General features: G+C 41.5%; 1 protein-coding gene across 1 annotated transcript in view; it reads left to right on the top strand.

Annotated features, from left to right (window-relative positions):
* Positions 1–24,799, top strand: part of PDE8A (phosphodiesterase 8A) — a 153,755-nt gene that overhangs the window by 85,085 nt on the left and 43,871 nt on the right. The window contains exons 4-8 of the mRNA XM_010350074.3: positions 2,832–2,888; positions 3,747–3,801; positions 10,492–10,580; positions 13,554–13,632; positions 15,024–15,161. Coding sequence (XP_010348376.3) covers positions 2,832–2,888; positions 3,747–3,801; positions 10,492–10,580; positions 13,554–13,632; positions 15,024–15,161 — 418 coding nt within the window. The remainder of the gene's footprint in view (positions 1–2,831; positions 2,889–3,746; positions 3,802–10,491; positions 10,581–13,553; positions 13,633–15,023; positions 15,162–24,799) is intronic.

Here is a 24,799-nt window from a genome sequence, read left to right as displayed (position 1 = left end):
CAGGTCCTGACGTTTCTGATTTCTAGCCCGTTCTTCCTTCATATGCACCAGAAAAGTTCCCAGTGTGTCTCTACCTATTTTAATACAGTTTTAGAGCTTTTTTTTTTTTTTGAGACGGAGTTTCGCTCTTGTTACCCAGGCTGGAGTGCAATCGCGTGATCTCGGCTCACCGCAACCTCCACCTCCTGGGTTCAGGCAATTCTCCTGCCTCAGCCTCCTGAGTAGCTGGGATTACAGGCATGTGCCACCATGCCCAGCTAATTTTTTGTATTTTTAGTAGAGACGGGGTTTCACCATGTTGACCAGGATGGTCTCGATCTCTTGACCTCGTGATCCACCCGCCTCGGCCTCCCAAAGTGCTGGAATTACAGGCTTGAGCCACCGCGCCCGGCCTTAGAGCTATTTTTAAGGGCTTATCTCCAGTTAAACAAGGTCCTCCCTTCTACTTTATCTTTAACTCAGTGCTTCTCATTCTTGTGTCTCCAGATATGAGTAGGGCATCCGAAGCTCCTTACTGAGCTCACCTATATTCTTGCTTACTTGCCATTACACCACTCTCATCTTGATTTTTCTTCTAAAAAGCTGCAAGCCGGTTTGAAGTGGCTAGCTACATACTTAAATTTGCCTTTTCTCCCTCCAAATCTCTGTGGTATGATAGAAATGGGAAACACAAAACAGATACAGTGTCACTAGAAGTGAAGAAAATATCATTTGTGAGTCATGCCTCTTATTCCTTGTTTGAGATCAGTGCTAGGATGACTGTTAGTCATCAGGTGTGATGAGTGCCCTGGCTGTATGTGTGAGTGTCTGCCGTGTCAGTGACCCCTCCAGGCCTAAGCAGCTTTTCCTATGGCTCTTCCCCAGGAAGCTGAGCCTGCCTGTTCTCACCAGGCAGGGAGACCAGGGTTGGACTGGAGATTGACATCTGGCCAGTAAGCCCTGAGGTGGCATGTCTGGAAAGGGTCTTCCAGAAGCACCATGCAGCACCCTTTAGGTTGGCTCCTTCTGGAGAGGATAGGCAGTTGGATGCTAGAGGAATACAGAGTGAACATGGAAAAGCAGAGATGTTGAGAGGGGTGGAGAAGAGGTGAGCATGAGGGAGACTGGCTGGTCCCTAGAGCTGCTTTTCCATTCCTGAGCAACTTCCTTATCCCAGCCTGTTCTGCATTTGTTGTTAAATTCAGCTTTTCTCAACCTGGATTCCACAAGAAAATGAAGCCTGAATGCCTACAGGCAGGAATGGGCAAAGCAGAGCACAGTCATGTTCGTCCATTTATGTATTACGTGTGGCTGCCTTTGTGCTACAGTGGTAGAGTTGAGTAGTTGTGGCAGAGTCCATATGGCCTGCAAAGCCTAAAATATTTACTCTCTGATGTTTTCAGAAAAAGTTTGCTAAGACTGGGACATCTGGCTGAGTCCACTGGCTCATGCCTATAATCCCAGCACTTTGGGAGGCCAAAGCAGGAGGACAGCTTGAATGCAGGAGTTCCAGACCAGCCTGGGCAGTGTAGTGAGACCAAAAAATAAAAAAGTTAGCCAGTGGCACATGCCACAGGTCCCAGCTACTTATGGCTGGAGCCCGGGAGGTCAAGACTGAAGTGAACCATGACTGCACCACTGCACACCAGTCTGCTGACAAATGAGAACAGAACCTGTCTCAAAAAATGACTGGGGCATCCATCGTGTATAATGAGTTGCTTATGCATCTGGAATGGTTATTTTATGTACCATCTTTGGGAGAATTGAGAGCTAGTCACTCAAATTATTTTCTGGATTCTGTGATTCAGAAGTGGCTCTATTCCTTGATCTAACGGCTGGAGCAAATGTAGTGAGTCTTGACTGGTTTCTGGCCCATCCCAGACACATTCTCCAGGAGGCTAGCACACCTTTGACTTGACTAGGGCAGTCTGGGTATGTCCCTCTACAACATGAGTCTTCTTCCTCTGGGTCTGGGGTGAGTTCCTTCCTTCTCCTAGAGACTGGTTCCTCTCCAGAGTCCTGCTTTCTTCTCCCAGTGTAGGATGAGTTCAAGGCTGTTGCATATCTCCAGTGAAGCACTTCTTTTTCTTTCTCCTACTCTGTGTCACATTTATTTCTGCTCTCTCTGATATTTTGGCTGTATTTTCATTCTCCATGGCCTCTAAAACTGCTTCTGCAGAAGGGTTGAATTCACTCCGTATGGGAAGCTTCATAGTTTTTGGGTAACTTCAGTGGAACAGTCTCGTGTACTTTTCTAGACCAGTCCTCTGTTCTTAACCTTTTATCAGGTGTTGATGCTCTTCTTTCTGACAGATTATAATATCTTGCATTTCCTAGTTTGGGATTTTTTTTTTTTTGTTATTAATTTAGCTTCCATTTTACCTAGGAACTCTTTATCCTTTGTGCTCCTTAGAATGCAGTGGAGCCAGCCCTTGGGCTCCGTTATCCCCTTTGGTAAGCGTAGCCATCACCTTGTGATAATAGACATAAACTAGCATTTTCCTTTGGAATAAGAGACAGATGGCTTTTTCATTCAATTTCAAAGTAGGGAAAATACTCCGCCTGAAACAAGGCAGGTTAACAAAGATCAGAACAAGTAGAATGCACATCATCTTAGTTAACTGTTAATTCATACTTCATAATTTTTACAGTTATCACAGCCTACTGAATAGGAATTTGCCCCTAAAAGAGAGAAAGATCAAGTAGTCAAGAAGGTGAATTCAGAGAGGGAGGGCATCATTTACTCTCCCTTCTGCCCCTCTTCCAACTTTAATTGTTGTAATTGTTTAAGTATATTTGCTTTTAAAGGATTATTTTTATATTTATTTTAAAGTTTTGTGTTTTCTTTTAAGGTCTATCAGATCATCAAAACTCTCAGAAAACACAGTTATTGTTGGTGTAGTACGGAGGTAAACTTTCATTTTTTTTTTTATGTTGAAATTGACGTGTCAGTGTAATAATTGCTGTTAACACATAGCCAGATAACAGCTCGAATACTGTGTCAGGCACGCCTCTTTGCAGTGTGGCTTTTTCTTCTTTATTCTTTGTTATGTTATTTTGCTTCTCCAGTTAACTTCCTGGAAGGACTTTCTGTTTTCATGCTAGACTTTTGTGATTTTAAACTGCCTTTCACTTTAGAAACAGGCAAACTATGAGAGAATTCCATTTCTAAAAGTATGAATGTTTTCCAGGGGTATCTTCTAGGGCTTCTAGCTCCAAATATCTCTGTGAATTACACATAACTGAGGGGGATCTTAGATTTCATCTCTAAATTGGAGGTAAAGAAAGAAGAGTAATATGTTAGGAGAAAGACAAGTATTCAAATTAATGTTATTTAACTTACATGTTTTTATAGATAGAAGGAATGTTTCTGTGCCCTTTAAACTCTTTTCCTGAGCTGTAGGGGAGAAAGGAATTAACAACAACAACAACAACAACAAAACTGGAAGTAGAAGAAAATAGGAGAAAATTTAACTTAGTTTAAATTTTAAAATTTTATATATTAAAAAGATATATGGACACTCCTGTATTCCCGTAATTAATGAAGTTTCTGTATTTCAGGTATTATAATATATCATTCCAAAAAGCTAAATGTGAAATTGAAACAGAAAACAGTTTTCAACTTTATCCTTTAAGTTTCTATACTAATCTGACTCATCCAAAAGTACTCATTACCTAACAAAGTGTTATTTAAATTAGTAGAGTAAAAGAGGTGAGATGTAATTGATAAACACTATGTCTATGTTCTTTACTGTGTTATTTTGAAGGGTGGATAGAGAAGAGTTGTCCGTAATGCCCCTCATTGCTGCTGGATTTACAAGGGTATGTACTCACTTCTTTGTTATACAAGTATAATTCAATTTGAGAAATTATTTTATATCTGTTCAGTACCCAGCAAAAGCTTTGAATTAATTTGAAGAAAAAAAAAACTATTATCTGGCCGGGGGTGGTGGCTCATACCTGTAATCCCAGCACTTTGGGAGGTCGAGATAGGAGGATTTCTTGAGCCCAGGATATCAAGACCAGCCTGGGCCATGTAGAGAGAACCTGCCTCAATCCTACTTTAAAAAAAAAAAAAATTGTCCTTCTGTTACAGTTTGGTTTAACTTTATAACCTGCTAATCTAGTCTATAACATTTCACGTTCTTAGTCTCTCAAAAGTATGCCTGCTAAAGTCATCTAAACATAATAAAAGCTCCTGTAATGGCATATTCACTAAAAATTATACCACACGATGTGTTACTATGATGCTGGCATGTATACTTGCAAGTTTTTAAGCCAGTTCAAGGATTCTGGAAATAAGGCAACCCAAACACAGCTCTCTTTCTCTCCTCTTCCAGCTTCACTCTGTTGGTTTCTGTAAGCAAAAAGGCTACTTGGGGCTTCAGTCAGCTGGCTGCAAATGAGGCCTTGGGAATCATACAGAGAGAACTTAAGTAAGGCTGACCCTTGGGCAGATTTGTAGCCCAGCTTTGTATAAGCAAGGTAATCAAGAAACCTAAAAAAAAAAGAAAAGAAAAGAAAAGAAAAAGAAAAAAGGCCGGGCGCAATGGCTCCAGCCTGTAATCCCAGCACTTTGGGAGGCCGAGGCGGGTGGATCACGAGGTCAAGAGATCGAGACCATCCTGGTCAACATGGTGAAACCCCATCTCTACTAAAAATACAAAAAATTAGCTGGGCATGGTGGCGCATGCCTGTAATCCCAGCTACTCAGGAGGCTGAGGTAGGAGAATTGCCTGAACCTAGGAGGTGGAGGTTGTGGTGAGCTGAGATCGTGCTATTGCACTCCAGCCTGGGTAACAAGAGCGAAACTCCGTCTTAAAAAAAAGAAACCTCAAGCCGTGAATTTAGCTTCAAGTTTTCTGGATGAGTAGGACTCCTAAGTGCCTGGCAGAAGCAAATACAAATCCTTCCCAGAGGCAGACAGCTTCATCTTTGACCTCAGAGGATCTCCATAAATAAATTGCTCAAGGGCAGCCGGCAGCAGTCAGTCAAAGCTACAGTCAATCCACCAGGTGACAGGGCATCCCAAGGAAAAACTAGCAGGGAAAAAACCTAGTAACAGACCCTCACACCCCTCAGAGATTAGTTATGAGACATGAATTATAAAGCACGTAGGCTTACTATAGGTAAAAAAAAAAAAAAGAGAAGCTGGGAATATCTGTGAGGAATAGGAAACTACTAAAAATGGCATGGCAAAGTTTTGTGAAGAACAAAACTGAATTGTAAGAAATGAAAACACAGTAACTGAAAAACTTAAAATTTAGTAGGTAACATGTAGCACAGAAATACAATGACAGAAAATAAGTTAGACAGATGAAGAAATGTGGAGGATAGCCTGTGAAGTTTGTGTGTGTGTGTGTGTGTGTGTGTGTGTGTGTGTGTAGCTGGAGTTCCAGGAGAAAAGGGTAGAACAGAGGAAATATTTGAAGAGTTACAGGCTGAAAATTTCCAGAACTGATGAAAAACAAATTCATAGATTCATGAATTCTAACAGAGTAAATCTTAAAAGAGGACACATCATAGTGAAACTGTAAAAAAAATAAATAAATAAAAGGGAGGGAGGGGACTGAAAATCAGCCAGAGAAAAAGATTACCTTCCACAGAATGACAGACTAACAGCTAGTTCTGAGCAGCAGCAAATGGAAAACAGAAGACAGTGGAATAAAATTTTCAATGCAATAAACTTCCTAGAATTTTATACCTAGCATATATATCTTTCAAAAATGAAGGTGAAATAAAGACTTTCAGAAATATGGACATTGAGAGAATTTGTAACTAATAGATCCTCACAAGGAAATTCTAAAGGATATACTTCAACCAGAAGGAGGGTGAACCCTGGGTGGAAGGTCTGAGATGCAAGAGATAAGTAAAGAAAATGGTCTGTATAGGGTAAATATTGATACATGTTTACTGTGTGAAACAATAATGTCTAGTTTGATGAGAGGATGTAGGGAAAAAGGGACTACAACCCAACCATATACCCAGCCAAGTTTTTGCTTACCTTTCTTTTGGGGATACACATAAAATTCAGAGAGAGAGTTCCCCAAGAGTTCTGTCTGAGGAAAGTAATTCGGAAAAGGACTCTAACCATGTAAGAAATGAACCAAAACAGGAATTTGAAGAGGAGAGAAGGGAAAAGTAATGAGCTATAAACCCTGCCATGTGCCTGCTTCCTCATGGTGCCTCCTGCTTTCTCCTGCTCTCTGTCTTTCTTTATAGATGTGCCCACTATTATGCATATATGTATAAAATTAGTCCCAAAAGGATAAACATAGACTAGAATGTATAATCTTTTAGAAGAAGGGATGTATCCAAAAAGGAATTTTAATAATAACTCAGTTTTAAATTCTAGACTTAGTCAACCCTAGGTGTTTGCAGGGTTCCTGAGAAGGATGCAGGCATTCTTACAGGCTTACTCAAGAGATAGAATGAGCATGAGCCCAGGAAATATGCATCTTTGTGGGAAATGTGCAGAGTAGAGCATCACTTTGTAGGAGATACTTTATTCTGGAGGTAATTGTTATCTTGTTTTCAAGTAATCATAAAGAAATCTACGTCCGCTTTTGAGATGATGAAAAGGAAGGTAACCATTGATAAAGCAGGAAAGTTGGATAAAACTTCCTAATTAACAAGAGGAAATAGGGAGTTTACAGCAACTTGATCAAATTAGGAAACAGAAGAAAGAGGGAAAAAGTGTAAAATCAGTCAGAAACACAAAGTGAGATAGAATAAAATCAGACCTGGCGCGGTGGCTCATGCCTGTAATTCAAGCATTTTGGGAGGCCACGGCGGGTGGATCACATGAGGTCAGGAGTTCAAGACCAGCCTGGCCAATGTGGCAAAACCTTGTCTCTATTAAAAATACAAAAATTAGTCAGACGTGGTGGTGCAAGCCCATAATCCCAGCTACTTGGGAGGCTGAGGAGGGAGAATCGCTTAAACCTGGTAGGTAGAGATTGCAGTGAGCCGAGATTGCACCACTGCACTCCAGCCTGTGCAACGGGAGCAGGATTCCATCTCAAAAAAAAAAGGAAAGAATAAAAGCAAATGTATATGAATGGGCTGACTTCTTCCTTTAAAAGATGAGCTGTTAGATTGGGTTTTAAAAGTACAATTATATAACACTTGTAAGACAATGTGATAAAAAGAGCTTAAGTAAAGGAAGAAAGAGGTAGCAAGTAAGTCCATACAAAAAAACACAAATGTTGATATTAATATCGATTAGGTGGAATTTAAGATTTTAGTTTAAATGTAAATACAGTATTATATTAAAAGCACACGTTAGGCTATTATTGATTACATAGTTGTGGCTTTCTTGGGTTTCCGCTTTTTGGACAACGACCCACAACACACACATCAGCACCTGTCTCTATTGCCTTACCTCTGGTAATCCCTGTTACATTGTATGAGAACAGTTTACTCAGCCAGCAGTGAGGAGTCCCAGCTTGGAAGTCAGAAGTCCCCTATTTCTGATGGATCTTTACGTCATCCCTCCTTAAGCTGCTTGCTTTTGCAGTAACTAAGGCTGCAAAACTGGCTGTTCCTTTTAACAAGAACCTTAGAAGCTTTCACTTTCTAGTGAAATCCAGGGGATATGTTATTCCCTCTGCCTTTGGTTATTTGCTTACCTATAGCCACGTGAGGTTATTAAGCCTTGCATTTGTTTGAGGTCTCTTTGAAAGTACATAGATGCAGTGTTGGAAATTTGTGTTTGGTGAGTGCTGTGTTTGAAATTCTGCCCAAGAAGTCTTATCAGCAGAGTTCTGTGGACCAGAAAGAGCATCCTGGTTGATAGAAGGCCAAGTAACCTTGGTCCTTAAATTTTCTTCGTATTATTGTGTTATCATGGAGCTAACTTGAAAAGTAACTGACACACACATTCTTGCTGCCCCTCATGGCCTGTACCCCTTAATCAAGGGATCCCTTGAAGACTTTGATGGAACCACTTTTAGGTGCATGCCCCTGTGAGGACACTTCCATGCAGAACCCCAGAAGTTTTACAGTACTCACTTTAGAAGCACCTGACTTGGGAATTGTGGAAGTAGTGGCAGGCTTTCCATTTTGTGGGTGAGGAATTCATGTGGGTGACCAGTCCTCAGAGACCACAAGTGCTAAGTAATAAAGGGATGCTCAGGTTACTGAGGAGAACAGTTAGACCTAGAGGAAGGGGATTATCCCAGTAATGGCTGCGGTAAGTGATGCCAAGGCTTGAATCTGAAAGTTAACACCATAATGAGATCTCTGGTACAGGGAGCATGGGGTGGGAAGGGGTATGAGCTATTTTGTGGATTAGCCATGGTTCAGGATTGAAAAGTAGGTGGAGGACATGCTAGCCTCCTCAGTTGGATTTGGCCATTGAGCATTTACTGACTCACTGCTGGGTGTGGTTAGAATCCCGTGAGTAACATCCCTAGGAGCTCTGTTTCATTTGGTCTGTGAAGGGGCCTGCATGCAGGTATTTTTTTGAAAGTGCAGGTAATTCTAATATGCAGCTAAGAATTGAGAACCACTGGGAGAGACCTAGCAAAGATGGCCTCAGGTCCTAGCCATGGGTGTGATATGCTTTGGAGAAAGTGAGGTTGAGTTAGCTTAGAAGTCTGTAGGATTTGTAGTCCCAGCCCCTTTCATGGGAGGAGGTTAAGGGAGAGGAGACTAACTGCTGTTTAAGCAGAGGGAATAAGTTTGCTTTCTGAGGATCCCTGGACCTGATTCTTCACCCTCCATACCCTGTGGGGTCCTTGGGACAGAAATGGAAGTTGGCAAGGGGCCAGAAAGATGAGATGTTTAGACACAGAGAACAATGTTTAGATACACATAGCAAAGCGGAAGTATTGAGGGAGGTGGCGAACAGCAGGAGCAAGATACTGTACATTTGGTCACATTTGCTAGTTGTTTTTTACCTTGATTTCTGCCTTTGGGGTAAAAGTTTGGTGAATACGTAACATTCAGACCCAGTAAAAAATCTGATTGCATGCATGGGAATCCATTTGTGGAATTGGATAAATACACATTCCCTTCACAGCCCCCGCCATCCCAAGATCTTACCTGCAGAGAAACTAAGGACCCCTGTCTATCTCAAGACACCATCCCTTGTCTCTCAGAGTGGCACAAGCACTATGTCAAAAAGTCTTTTTTTCCCTGTGCTTGCCCAGTCAGAAGTGGGTTCCTGTCCAGAGTTCTTGGGTGTTCCCCTGGGGTCTTGGCTGATGGAGATGTGGACAGCAGGTCTAGCAGGCTCCTCCCCTCTGAGTCAGTGGGAGCTGGTAGGCATGTCACCTCTGTTAGACCTCTGGGTGAGAAAGGGGCTCTGTTTTGGCCTATAGGCATAGGGTTTATCATGCTCCTGGACAACAGGTCTTTCCTTCCCTTGTGAGGGTGACAATAGCTGTTCTTTACATTTGTGCAGCAGTTTGTACTTCAAATACTTTCTCCTGTTGTCTCTTTTTATTCTCACAGTGATCTGCATTGGGTAGGAACAGTATTATTTTTCTTGCTTTACGCTTGAGGAAGCAGGCTTGGAATGGTTAGGTGCCTCATATACAATCATACAGCTTTTAAGGCATGAACTAAGGGCTGGATAAGACCCTGATCACAGTTTAAACAGGGGCCATTTGTGTACCATGGTAGTAGAAAGAACTCCACAAGGGGCCCCCTGTCCCTGATTGTTCTGGCTGGGGCTTATAGATAGTGATCTGCAGAGGCCCCACCTTTTAGACATCAGCTTCCTCCTCAATCAAGTAGAGTGTTGTCCATTTATCATTCAGGTAAAAAGCAAAGAGCTCTTTAGAAACAGTGGGGAGTAACGTTCACAAATATTCTTACATATGAATAGAACTAAATGGAGTATTTAATTTGGTGGTGGAATGGGTCCACCTTCTCAGAACTATGTAATTCACTTTGTCGTGAGATATTTCTACTTTGTAAACATTATTATACTAAATACCTAATATCCACAGCTATAAAAGACACTGGGCAAATCCACCCGTGGCTTCTGCCAGTGCTTCTGCTGTGGAAGATAATCATCTGCCGGCTTCATGGAGCCACTGTTGGTGGTTAGTTCAGGAATGTGTTGCCCATGTTAAGATTCCCCCTGTGAAATACAGGTGCAAATAGAAATGCAAGTGTATTTTTGTTTATTGTAAGCTAATATGACTTTAAAGAGGACACAATATTGTTCTTGAATATGCTCTGAAAGCCTAATATAAATAGGATTTTAGTTAATAAATTTCCTCCTCTACTTATTCTAGCCCCTGCTTTATCATTGACATGAAAACAACCAAAATGCTCTTAACTGAAGGCACTGAATCCTTAAACCCTACTTTTTAAAAAGCTAATTTGGTTCCCATAAATTTTCTCTCTTAACCTTCTGTTCATCATTTATGATAACAAAGTATTTCTTAGATTTTAGTTGCCAAGTTGAGAAGTTTGTTTAAAGAGTTATTTTTATTGGCACACATAATTTAAAGAAGCACCTTTGTTTATCCACAAAATTCCTCTTTCTATTTGTAGCGGTATGTAGAAAACCCCAACATCATGGCCTGCTATAATGAACTGCGCCAGCTGGAGTTTGGAGAGGTGCGATCACAACTGAAACTCAGGTAATTCTGCCATTTGTGGAAAGCCCTCCAGGCCACACAGGGCAGTCTCTAAACAAACAAACAAACAATGCTTTTACATTATTCCTGGTATTACTAAACTGACCCACTAAAGACAAAATAGCTTAGCCAATAAAAATTAGCTCCTTTTTAGCATGTAGAAAAAAACCAAGAGATAATATGTAAATTATAGCTCACTAAAGTTATTTTTTTAAAAAAGCAAAAAACACACTGAGTGCAGTGATTCACACCTGTAATCCCAGTGCTTTGAGAGGCATAGGTGGGCAGATCACTTGAGGTCAGAGTTTGAGACCAACCTGACCAACATGGTGAAACCTTACCTACTAAAAGACAAAACAAAACAAAGTTAGCCAGGCCTGATGGCTAAGTCTGTAATCCTAGCTTCTTGGGAGGCTGAGGCAGGAGAATTGCTTGAACCCGAGAGGTGAAGGTTGCAGTGAGCCGAGATCGCACCACTGCGCTCCAGCCTGGGTGACAGAGTGAGACTCTGTCTCAAAAAATCAGAAAATAAAATAAGCAAAAAACAATAAGAAGTTCTCACCTCCAATATAACAAGCTTGGAGGAGACGGATCTGGGTTTTATCATTCTTTTTTGACTTTTGCAGATACGGTAAATTTAAAATGTTACATCATCTGCATGTCTTTATTACTGAGGCTGAACATCTTTTCACATTCATTGGCCATTAATATCTCTCAGGAACTGCTTGAACACATCTTTTAATATGTTTCTTTTTGATTCTTTTTTTTCGAGACAAAGTTTCGTTCTTGTCTTCCCAGGCTGGAGTACGGTGGGGGGATCTTGGCTCACTGCAACCTCCACCTGCCAGGTTCGAGCAATTCTTCTGCCTCAGCCTCACGAGTAGCTGGGATTACAGGCGCATGCCACCATATCCGACTAAATTTTGTATTTTTAGTGGAGACGGGGTTTCACCATGTTGGCCAGGCTATTCTTGAACTCCTGACTTCAGGTGATCCGCCCACCTCACCCTCTGAAAGTGCTAGGATTACAGGTGTGAACCACCATGCCCAACTCTTTTAATATTTTTCTAATTTTAATTGATCACTTTAAACTTGATTAATCAAAGCTCCCGTAACATTCAGGACATTAACCTAACACCTGTCCTATTTGTTACAAATATATTTTCCAGTTGCCTGGGCTGGAGTGCAGTGGTGTGATCACTGCTCACTGCAGCCTTGACCTCCTGGGCTCAAGCAGTCCTCCCACCTCATCTTCTCAAGCAGCTAGGACTACAGATGTGCACCACCAGCCCAGCTAATTTATTTTTTCTAGAGACAAGGTTTCGCTGTGTTGCCTAGCTGGTCTTGACCTCCTGGACTCAAGCGATCTGCCTGCTTCTGCCTTCCAAAGTGCTGGCATTACAGGCATGAACCACCTCGCCTGGCCAGCATTGTTGTTTTTAGAGTTTATTTAGTAGTATCTCTGCATCTTATAAGCAGGCACTTGTTTTCTTTTTTTTCATCTTCTGAGGCCAGAGATTCTTAAAATCATTCTTTGGGAGATTCCTTATCCAAGAAAAAAAAACCTGGAAGCAACCCAAATGTCTAGTCATAGGGGATTTATTGAATAAGTTATAACATAATCTTATAGTAGAATATTATATAGTTATTTAAAGTGCTGATAAAGAATTGCAATTGATATGGAAAGATTATTGTTCCAGTGAGAAAAGCAGATTATAAAACTGTAGAGTATGGTCTTTTTTTACATACATATTATGTATACATTTGTACAAGTAAATGCCTAGAACATTTTTGAGTGCTTATTGAAAATAATTAGATTTTTTTCTGTGATGTCTAGGTATTGTGATTTCAGGTTATTTGATCTTATTGAGGTATATTCAAAGGATTTTAGTATATTTATTGAGTTGTGCTTCAGTCACCACAATTTTAGAACATTTTTGTTTTCCCCAGCCCTAGACAACTGCTAATCTACTTTCTACCTCTGCAGATTTGCCTGTTCAGGACATTTCATGCACTCTGTGATCCTTGTGACTGGCTTACAGTCTTCAAGGTTCATTCATGTTACGGCATATATCAAGACTCCTTGTCTTTTTATGTCTGCATAGTATTCCATTGTGTGGATATACCATGTTTTGTTTATCCATCATCAGTTGACGGACATTTGGATTTTTTTCCATTTTTTGGCTTTTCTGAATAATGCTGCTGTAAACGTTTGTGTATAAGTTTATGTGTGGACATAAAGGGGTTGTTTTCCAAAAGGGGCTGCACTTTTTTACATTCCCACCAGCAGTGTAGGGGGGTTCCTCACTAATACATATTACCATCTGTCTTTATTATTCAATTGGAGTGATAGAGTGTTCCATTTATTTTTGTTAATGTTTATTTTCTAATTTTTTTCAATAAACATTGTTACCTGTATAATTTTAAAAATGTTTTCAAACACAAAGGTTGTGAGAAGGTGCTCACAGAAGAAGGCTAAGAGAGCAAGAAGCAAAACTAGTCATTCCAGATGCCCCCAATTTTGTGAAAATAATTTGGTTAAAATAGTAGCTACAAATGATTGACTGCTTTCTCTCTGCCAGGCTCTTTGCAATATTCTTGACTCTACTGTCTTATTTAGTCCTCATGAGGACTAGGTGGTGAGAGGGGAAGCTCTGTAGGGTTCAGTCACTTGCCCAGGGTCCCACCACCGCTGAAGAGCTTGGATTTGACCCTGGTATGTGACCACCTTGGCCCACTGGCCTAGTGTGTCTTTCCTTTACATTGAAAGGAAAGATAGTACAGTGTACCTAGTGATGATCACAGTGGAAGGGCTTGCAGGGGGGTGTTTATTTCTTCTTTATGTTTTAAAATATTTTCTCCCTTCTTTATGAATCAGACAAAAAACACGTTTAAATAAGTTAATGTAATAACCCAAGATTTTATTAGATTTGCAGTATTTACATTAATTATTCCTTTTTTTGTTTACTCATAAAGGGCTTGTAACTCAGTATTCACTGCATTAGAAAACAGTGAAGATGCAATTGAAATTACAAGTGAAGACCACATTATACAGGTTTGTTATTTTGGAATCTGTCTTTCTGGATTTCTTATTTTGTTTGTTCCAATGGTTAGGATTGAACCTCTCCAATATGATTTTTTTTTTCTTTTTGAAATTCAGGAGACCAGTTTTTCCTTAGAGGATTATCAGAACAAAATCAATAAAATGTGTAATTTAAAACAAGCTCTCTGTAGATTAGAAAAACATACTAATAATTAAAGTGCTAGAAAATGTCTGTAGAAATGCCACATTTGCATTCATTATCTCCCACTGGTTTGCTTAACAAGGAGAGACTTACTAAAAAGGATGATTGCTGGGGACTGGGGGTAGTGCTGTTGTAGGAGGGGAAGTGCTCTGACCATAAGGTCTATGAACCGTTCACCTTTCTCACTGTCTTTGAAGATAGTTTGCACTTACAGAAATATACTAGAAACAACTAAAAGTTTCAGAAATAACGTACCTATTAAGTACTGAATAAATTACACATTATTATCTAAGTGGGTTTATACAAGTGACTTAAGGCAACATAGATTAATGCTTTCAGATAACAGCAAAAAAGGGAGTTGTGCCAGAAAAAACATTTTTTTAATCTGAGAATTAGCTCCACTTTGATTTTAGTTCTGGGCTCTCCAATCATTCACTTTAATCTGACTTGTGACTTCCTTGTTAAAGAGTTGATGGTGTTGACATTGAGTTGGTGCCCTGAGGGGCAGCATGGGCCAGTGTTTGAGTTCATGTATCAGAAGTGTTTACTATAGCGCCCAGTGAGGAAAACAGACCCTGACAATATCAATTATTGTTTGATCATTATCATCATTAGCACACGCACACTTTTCCCATTCATGTTCTGCTTATCTTATAGTCCTGTTTGAAACTTAACCATAAAGCCTTACATTTGTAATAACTTCCTAGTTCATAGCCTGCTTTTCACACACATCGTTTATTTGAACCATATGAAAGAAGCAAGAGAAATGTTTCATTCCCATATCCGGATACGAGTCTTGGAGGGATTAAGTGACTTGCTGAGGTCTGCGTGGAGGGGAAGGAGAGCCTGAGTGTTTTGCACTCTGGTGCTTTATTCCATCGTCCCCCAATCTGAACAGCCCTGCTGTAGCAGCTCCTGGTTTGGCCCTGTGCACATCCCTTCCTCTGCCCCTGTTGAAGTGGGAGTGGGCCTGCTGCCTTCCTGGAGCCTCAGGAGAACATAGCAGAAAGCTCAGCAGAAGCTCATCTGGGCTCCAGAATTCTTTGTGGGTTATGTGCTTATGGCTTCAGAACTGCCATGATGAGGTCCAGGCTCCTGAGCTTTTTCTGGGGGAAAAACCTGAAGGGCTTAGGTTGAAGACCTTTGATTGTCCTCTTTTTCAGAATGACTTTCAATTCACTCCATGTTTTTTCTTTTTCAGTATGCAAATCCTGCGTTTGAAACAACAATGGGCTATCAGTCAGGTGAATTAATAGGGAAAGAGTTAGGAGAAGTGCCTATAAATGAAAAAAAGGCTGACTTGCTGGATACTATAAATTCATGCATCAGGATAGGCAAGGTAAGTGAGAGGTCAGTACCTTTTTTAACTTTCATGTAACAGAGAGAAGAAAGACAGTGTTCATTGAACACTACCAGGTAATCTCAGTCTTACTCCTCCCAGCAGCCCAGGGAAGTATAGGGAGTGTTGCCCTGTTATACCCATTTTGCAGGTGAGGAAACTGGGGCCAAGAAAATATATAATATAATTAGCCAATAAGCAAACTAACTTGAATTGACACCTAACAATCATTATTTTTATCTTTGTAGTAAGTGAGTAAGTTGCTCTTTCTCATAATTGATCATCTTAGCTGTAGATGCTGGCAAATGGTTCTGGGTAAATAATTGCCAGTAAGGCAACACGTTCTCAGAAGACACTTGAGCCCAGGATTTCTCTAAACCTCATTCATTCATTGAGCATTTCAAAAATGCCTTCTGTTAGCCAGACACTGTGCTAGATTCCGGTATGGAAAGAAGAGTAAAACAAAAATTCCTGCCTTAGAGAGCTCATGTTCAAGGGTTGGAAACAGCCAAATAAAAGTAACCATTATTCAGTAATGTAAGAAGTCACATAATCATGGTGCTGAAGGAACAGGCAGAAGAAAGGCGGCTCAGTCTGAAAGCTTATTTCTCTGTACCAGTTTCTGATAGCACATCACTGTGACAAGTTTTAAAATATGATGAGAAGGAAAAGGCTACTGCTTTTCACAGTCATTCGTGTCCTTTCTGCTGGGTTTTTTGTTTTTGTATTTTTTTTTGCTTTTGGAAGTTGGTAGAGATTATTAATCTGATTATTTCAAACATTTGAAAAATTGGTGACTGATGCTGCCTGCTCTGTGGAGGCACTGGTGGGAGTGATACCCTCTGCCCTGTGGCATTTGGCTAGTGCCCATCTTATAGCACAAAACAGCAGCCTACCACAGGGGCTGAGTGCTGTGCAAAGCTTATACTCCACTTATCTTGGGCCTTGTGAAGACACCGTGAATGGGCTGTTTCTCTTTGCCTTCCCTATGTCTCTGAGCATACAACATTGCCTTGAAGTGAGAACAAGGAAAGAACATGCCGGCTGCAGGGGCCCAGTGAAGCCCTGCCAGTGGAATGACAAAGTAGGAACTACTCTATTTAGCCTTCAACTTTTCTGTCAAGGATTTTTTTTTTTTTTTTTTTTTTTTTTTTTACTGAAAGAAGTGGAAGGTCCTCTAGAAAGAGGTATGAAGGCTGAGATGGATGAAGAGACCTTCAGGTGCTCAGGTGTACCATGCAGGTGAGGGCAAGCATTCCTTTCCGTGTTTGAGAAAGGCATCCTCAGAAGGAGGCCACAGAGCAGCAGTCTTCCAAGACCACAGCAGTCATGGTGGGGGCTTTACCATGGCCACCTCAATCCTGTTGTTTAGGTTCCTTGCTGCCACTGGATAAGCCAGTGGTTTTGTTGTGAGGTTCAACTGGGTATGAACCAGGATGGGCCTTGTGCACCTTGATGTGGCAGAACTTCCGTTGAGGCATTCCATGTCCCTCTCACTGAGGGCCAAGTGGAGGTGGGGAAGGGCTGTGCTGTAAGTGCTGGCCTCCATCCAGTTCTGTGTGAACTGTGTCTCACCTCCACTGGGGTTGTGCTGTTGGGCACCAGGTAATAAAAGTCCTCAAACTTCAATAGCAAGAGACCTGCTCTCTAAAATTATACTTATTTTGAGCAAAGAATAGGAAAGATCATCAGATTATTGACTCCTATACTGATTTATTTTTATTTTTTATTTATTTTCTTGAGACAGGGTCTTGTTCTGTCGCCCAAGATGGAGTGCAGAGGTGCAGCAGCCCTGACCTCCCTGCCTCAGGCAGTCCTCCCACCTCAGCCTTCTGAGTAGCTGGGACCACAGGTGCCTGCCATCATGTCTGCCTAATCTTTAAATTATTTGTAGAGACGGGGTCTTCCTTTGTTGTCCAGGTTGGTCTCGAACTCCTGGGCTCAAACAGTCCTCCCATATCAGCCTCCCAAAGTGTTGGGATTACAGGCGTGAGCCACTGCAGCTGGTCTATACTACTTTATTTCTCAAAAGGACCTGGGCATTTGTTTTTTGTTTCCCAGTTCTTGGGTAGCATGGAAAAGTGACCTTTGTCCTTTGTCAGCAACCTGCTGGTCTATTGGCCACGTGGCAGTAGGGCAGGCCGCTGAGCTGGCCTATGTTTTGAGGTGAAAGAATCCATAATTCTGTCTCTAGGGAGCAGGGCTTGTTGAGGGTTCAGCAGGCCTTATGGGACAGTGGCAGTATGATCAGGAAGGGGAATTCAGGCATCTGCTAGGGACCAGCATGGCAGAATGGAGACTTAGGAAGTGGCCAGATGGTCAGGAGCTGGGGCCTTGGAGTGTCAGATGCTAGGTGTTGGATATTAAAGTTGGACCTTCTTGGGGCAGAAGAGAAGTTTTGATGATGTTCAAGCGGGGAATATTATAAACACTTCCCATCTCCACAAACCCCTGCTGCTCATTGTTCTGTCAGTGGCTCCTCTTTTGGGTAAAAATAATAGGTATGTTGATTTCCAGCTCTGATACTCATGCTTTTTTGCATCCTGTATGTATATCCATCTGACTCTTCTCTTTTTCCTTCTTCCCCAAGACTTGTCTGTCAGAGCTCTAGAACCCATAGTCTCCCATCTTCTCAGATACCTAAACTTTATACTGTCTTTCTTTTTTTTTTTTTCTTGAGGCAGGGTCTTGCTCTGTCACCCAGGCTGGCGGGCAGTGGCACGGTCTTGGCTCAGTGCAGCCTTGATCTCCCAGGCTCAAGCGATTCTCTCACTTCAGCCTCCCAAGTAGCTGGAGCCACAGGTGCGTGCCACCACATCCGGCTAATTTTTTTTAATACATTTTGTAGAAACGGGATCTCACTGTGTTGCCCAGAGTGGTCTCAAACTCCTAGGCTCAAGCAGTCCTACTGCCTCAGCCTCCCAAAGTGCTGGGATTACAGATGTGAGCCACCATGCTTGGCCTCTTTTAGAAATTTTGATTTTTTTTCCCTCCCTCAGAAACTGTATTGTTGTTCTTCTGCTGTTTAATGGGTGCTAAATAAATGGTGGCTGCTCAGATGCCTGTGGTGATGATACGTGGCTGCAGAACTCTTTAGCTTTTCAAAACTTTTAGCTTTCTTAGCTCCTTGCCTTTGCTTTCTTCTCTCACTGGCTCCCCTTTGCCTACGTTTCTTCCTTCTATTTCCTCCCAGATTTACCAGAACTCTGGCCTTTTCCCACTACTGTTATCCCTCAGAATGCTCCTTTGTTGTTGAAGTGTCTTTTCTACTCTGTGTAGAAATCTCACACTTCTCTGGTTTTAGTGTCAGTCCCTTTTCCAAGGTTTGGTTCAACATCCTGCTGTCATCTTAATTGTCTAGCAATGGTTTCCTCTCATCTACCTTAAACAGAAAACCCAATCTCCCTTCCAGCTCCTACTGTCTCTGCTCATGGACCAATGTCACAGTTGCTTTGACTTAGATCCTTGAGATGGTTTTGATTCCTTCCTGCCTATTGGTCCCCTCCATCAAATCCGCAAGCGCTAATGGCAATGAAACCTCTGCTTTGAGGATCCCTTGCCTGGGGCTGACCTTGCTCAGGGAGTTCCAGTGGCCGAATCTTGTTAAGTTGTCTGGGATCCTCCATCTCCACACGGTCCACCATACACTACTGCATGATTATTCCTACTAAGTCATCATTTTGCCATGTTACTTCTTCAACATAGGGCACATAGTCCTTATCTTGGCTGCCAGGATTCAGTAGTTGACTTCAGCCTACCTTTCCCATTTGGTGACAAAAGCCGCAAGTGTTCTTTGGCCACAGTTTACCATGTGCACACACTGTGCTCACCCTGGGGATAGAATGGCTGGATGGTGATGATTTAATTCTCAAGACAATAGGTACCAAGAGGGACTGCATCCATAGCCAGAGAATCCTAGCATGGTACGTAGCTTGTACCAGACAGAAGGGAGGTACTGGTCTTACTGCTATTCTGAGGGGAGCTCGGCCTGGAGAAAGAGGCCTGTGCAGACCACCTGCACCCAAACCAGGCCATTTACCAAATGTTCACCATGTCAGGATTTTGCCGAGAGTTTACTGGCATTACCCACCCTAATCTTCCTGATAGCATTCTAAGGTAGTAGTGTTATTATTCTTTGGAACTTCATCTTTTTTTTTTTCTTTCTCAAGATGGAGTCTCACTCTGTTGCTCAGACTGGGGTTCAGTGGCTTGATCTCAGCTCACTGCAGCCTCCGCCTCCGGGGTTCAAGCAGTTCTCCTGCCTCAGCCTCCTCAGTAGCTGGAATTATAGGCACCCACCACCACACCTGGCTAATTTTTGTATTTTTAATAGAGACAAGATTTCACCATGTTGGCCAGGCAGGTCTCGAACTCTTGGCCTCGTGACCTGCCTGCCTTGGCCTTCCAAAGTGCTGGGATTACAGGCCTGAGCCACCACGCCCGGCCAAACTAAATCTTACGTGATATTTATGTAAGTAAATATTTTTTGTTTCCACTGGTGACTGGAAACTTAGTGACTCTGTTACCCAAGCCAAGCCATTGGCTAAATTGTCCTACACCTTTAGTTGGACTGTGGAACCGGATGGAATGACCTGTTAGCCTTGACATGGGATTGATCAGCCACCCAAGTCTATTCAGAAAGGAGAAGAAAATCCTGAATATATTTTTATAATATATTCAGGATATAATATAATATATATATAATATATAATATAAATAATATATATAATAATATAGATATCTACTATTTATATTATATTATTATATATAATAATATAATATAAATGCTGACTGAATTTTTTTGTTTCTTTTTTTAATGTAACAGCTCTATTGAGATGTAATTTCTGTACCATACAATTCACCTGTTGAAAGTATACTATTTGATAGCTAGGCATGGCAGTGTGTGCTTATGGTCCCAGCTACTTGGGAGGCTGAGGTAGAAGGATCACTTGAGCCCTGGATGTGAAGGCTGCAATGAGCCATGGTTGTGCTACTGCATTCCAGCCTAGATGAAGGACAAGACTCTGTCTCAAATAAATAAATAAAGTATACAAGGTAACAGTTTTTAGTGTATTCACAGTTTTGCAAAATGTCACCACAATTAATTTCCCATATTCCCCTTGATAGTGAGCTTCAGAAGTAACCCTTATACCTGTCTGCTGAAGCCTTCCTTCTAAGGTGGACATGTAAGTTGTGGATATGGATATCTGCCTCGGGAACCCTGTTTAGTTCTTGCTGGTTTTCAGCTGCAAGCCTCATCCTCTGGCTGAGCTCCCCCTTGGAACTGTACTAGGGTCGGTACCTCCCTTCTCCAGTGTAAGCTAAGCACTGAGCCGGGCTTTCTGGCTGTTTTTTGATATAGTCCTTTTTTGGTGCCCATTGTTTTCAGCATTGTATCAGGAAGCATTAATAATCGTCCTTTGATTCTATCAGACCGTCCTGGTTTCTTTCTGATCTGCCCAGAGGAGTCTGAAGATGAGCTCTTACCATTGGTATTTGAATTCAGGTTGCCATGTTCCAAACAGAATATTTCAGAATTGACCTGGAGTAGGGCTCTGAATAGGAAACTTCAGCTAAGCCAGTGAGGCTGCCATGGTGCTCCACTTCCAGCCTGCTCAACTCTAGGTCCTGAGGGACTCTGGAAGGGGAAGAAAGTTATGGAATACCCTAGGGGTTCAGTGTCCTACTGTGGGTTTTAGGGATTTCCATAGCTTAGGGACCTTGGTGATTTCTTGGAGGAATTCATAACATTTTAGGATGGTGACAAAACCTAGCTCCATCCTGGCTATCCCCACCACCCCAAGATAAGGGGAGTCACCACAGCCCTGTTTCCTTGCTGTTGTCTTGTTCTGCATAGGCCTCCTTCCCCAGGCTGTGCTTTCTGTCTGAAAGAATCCCCAGGTTCTGTGTCTGATCAGGAGAGCACAGCTAACGTAATTTCAGCCCTGGGTTTTGAGGTCTCATCGTTTTTTTTTTTTTTTTTTTTTAATTCCATTTTAGGTTTTGGGGTACATGTGATGAACATGCAAGATTGTTGCATAGGTACACACATAGCAGTGTGGTTTGCTGCCTTCCGTCCCCTCACCTGTATCTGTCATTTCTCCCCATGCTATCTCTTCCCACCTTCCCACCCCCCCACCCCTCCCCCATTTCCCCCCAACGGACCCCAGTGTGTAGTGCTCCCCTCCCTGTGTCCATATGTTCTCATTGTTCAACACCCGCCTATGAGTGAGAATATACGGCGTTTGATTTTCTGCTCTTGTGTCAGTTTGCTGAGAATGATGGTTTCCAGGTTCATCCATGTCCCTACAAAGGACGTGAACTCATCGTTTTTGATGGCTGCGTAATATTCCATGGTGTATATATACCACATTTTCCCTATGCAGTCTATCATCGTTGGGCATTTGGGTTGGTTCCAGGTCTTTGCTATTGTAAACAGCGCTGCAATGAACATTCGTGTGCACGTGTCCTTGTAGTAGAATGATTTATAATCCTTTGGATATATACCCAGTAATGGGATTGCTGGGTCAAATGGGATTTCTATTTTTAGGTCCTTGAGGAATCGCCACACTGTCTTCCACAATGGTTGAATTAATTTACATTCCCACCAACAGTGTAAAAGTGTTCCTATTTCTCCACATCCTCTCCAGCATCTGTTGTTTCCCGATTTTTTAATGATCGCCATTCTAACTGGTGTGAGATGGTATCTCAATGTGGTTTTGATTTGCATTTCTCTGATGACCAGTGATGATGAGCATTTTTTCATATGTTTGTTGGCCTCCTGTATGTCTTCTTTTGTAAAGTGTCTGTTCATATCCTTTGCCCATTTTTGAATGGGCTTGTTTGTTTTTTTCTTGTAGATCTGCTTTAGTTCTTTGTAAATTCTGGATATCAGCCCCTTGTCAGATGGGTAGGCTGCAAAAATTTTTTCCCAATCTGTTGGTTGCCGATTCACTCTACTGACTGTTTCTTTTGCCGTGCAGAAGCTGTGGAGTTTGATTAGGTCCCATTTGTCTATTTTGGCTTTTGTTGCCATTGCTTTTGGCGTTTTAGTCATGAAGTCCTTGCCTACACCTGTGTCCTGAATGGTTTTGCCTAGATTTTCTTCTAAGGTTTTTATGGCATTAGGTCTGATGTTTAAGTCTTTAATCCCTCTGGAGTTAATTTTGGTGTAAGGTGTCAGGAAGGGGTCCTGTTTCTGCTTTCTGCACATGGCTAGCCAGTTTTCCCAACACCATTTATTAAACAGGGAGTCCTTTCCCCATTGCTTGTTTTTGTCAGGTTTGTCGAAGATCAGATGGTTGTAGGTATGTTGTATTTCCTCTGAGGCCTCTGTTCTGTTCCATTGGTCTATATCTCTGTTTTGGTACCAGTACCATGCTGTTTTGATTACTGTAGCCTTGTAGTATAGTTTGAAGTCCGGTAGTGTGATGCCTCCCGCTTTGTTCTTTTTGCTTAGAATTGACTTGGCTATGCGGGCTCTCTTTTGGTTCCATATGAAGTTTAAGGTGTTTTTTCCCAGTTCTGTGAAGAAGGTCATTGGTAGCTTGATGGGAATAGCGTTGAATCTGTAAATTACTTTGGGCAGTATGGCCATTTTCATGATGTTGATTCTTCCTAACCATGAACATGGAATGTTTCTCCATCTGTTTGTATCCTCTCTTATTTCGTTGAGCAGTGGCTTGTAGTTCTCCTTGAAGAGGTCCTTTACGTTCCTTGTTAGTTGTATTCCTAGGTACTTTATTCTCTTTGTAGCAATTGTGAATGGCAGTTCCTTCTTGATTTGGCTCTCTTGAAGTCTATTACTGGTGTATAGGAATGCTTGTGATTTTTGCACGTTGATTTTGTATCCTGAGACTTTGCTGAAGTTGTTTATCAGTTTCAGGAGATTTTGGGCTGAGATGATGGGGTCTTCCAAATATACAATCATGTCATCTGCAGATAGAGACAATTTGATTTCCTCCTTTCCAATTTGGATACCCTTTATTTCTTTTTCTTGCCTGATTGCTCTGGCTAGAACTTCCAGTACTATATTGAATAGGAGTGGTGAGAGAGGGCATCCTTGTCTAGTGCCAGATTTCAAAGGGAATGCTTCCAGTTTTTGCCCATTCAGTATGATATTGGCTGTTGGTTTGTTGTAAATAGCTTTTATTGTTTTGAGATACGTTCCGTCAATACCTAGTTTATTGAGGGTTTTTAGCATAAAGGGTTGTTGAATTTTGTCAAAAGCCTTCTCTGCATCAATCGAGATAATCATGTGGTTTTTGTCTTTGGTTCTGTTTATGTGGTGAATTATGTTTATGGACTTGCGTATGTTGAACCAGCCTTGCATCCCCGGGATGAATCCTACTTGATCATGGTGGATGAGCTTTTTGATATGCTGTTGCAATCGGTTTGCCAGTATTTTATTGAAGATTTTTGCATCTATGTTCATCATGGATATTGGCCTGAAATTTTCTTTTCTTGAGTCTCTGCCGGGTTTTGGTATCAGGATGATGTTTGTCTCGTAAAATGATTTGGGAAGGATTCCCTCTTTTTGGATTGTCTGGAATAGTTTCAGAAGGAATGGTATCAGCTCCTCTTTGTATGTCTGGTAGAATTCAGCTGTGAACCCATCTGGACCTGGGCTTTTTTTGGGTGGTAGGCTCTTCATTGCTGCGTCAACTTCAGACCATGTTATTGGTCTATTCAGGGTTTCGGCTTCTTCCAGGTTTAGGCTTGGGAGGTTGCAGGTGTCCAGGAATTTATGCATTTCTTCCAGGTTTACTAGTTTATGTGCATAGAGTTGTTTGTAATAATCTCTGATGATGGTTTGGATTTCTGTGGAATCTGTGGTGATATCCCCTTTATCGTTTTTTATTGCATCAATTTGGTTATTCTCTCTTTTCTTTTTTATTAATCTGGCTAGTGGTCTGTCTATTTTGTTGATCTTTTCAAAAAACCAGCTCCTGGATTTATTGATTTTTTGAAGAGTTTTTTGTGTCTCTATTTCCTTCAGTTCTGCTCTGATCTTAGTTATTTCCTGTCTTCTGCTAGGTTTTGAGTTTTTTTGATCTTGCTCCTCTAGCTCTTTCAATTTTGATGATAGGGTGTCAATTTTAGATCTCTCCTTTCTTCTCATGTGGGCACTCATTGCTATATATTTTCCTCTAGAGACTGCTTTAAATGTGTCCCAGAGATTCTGGTATGTTGTGTCTTCGTTCTCATTGGTTTCGAAGAACATCTTTATTTCTGCCTTCATTTCATTGTTTATCCAGTCAACATTCAAGAGCAAGTTGTTCAGTTTCCATGAAGCTGTGTGGTTCTGAGTTAGTTTCTGCATTCTGAGTTCTAACTCGATTGCACTGTGGTCTGAGAGACTGTTATGATTTCTGTTCTTTTGCATTTGCTGAGGAGTGATTTATTGCCAATTATGTGGTCAGTTTTAGAGTAGGTGTGATGTGGTGCTGAGAAGAATGTATATTCTGTGGATTTGGGGTGGAGAGTTCTGTAAATGTCTATTAGGTTTGCTTGTTCCAGGTCTGTATTCAGGTCCTGGATATCCTTGTTGATTTTCTGTCTGGTTGATCTGTCTAATATTGACAATGGGGTGTTAAAGTCTCCCACTATTATTGTGTGGGAGTCTAAGTCTCTTTGTA

The sequence above is a fragment of the Saimiri boliviensis genome, chromosome 5 (genome assembly GCF_048565385.1).
Source record: "Saimiri boliviensis isolate mSaiBol1 chromosome 5, mSaiBol1.pri, whole genome shotgun sequence".
Taxonomy (NCBI): domain Eukaryota; kingdom Metazoa; phylum Chordata; class Mammalia; order Primates; family Cebidae; genus Saimiri; species Saimiri boliviensis.
Note: the sequence above shows the minus strand (reverse complement) of the source record. Positions and strands in the feature narration are given on the sequence as shown.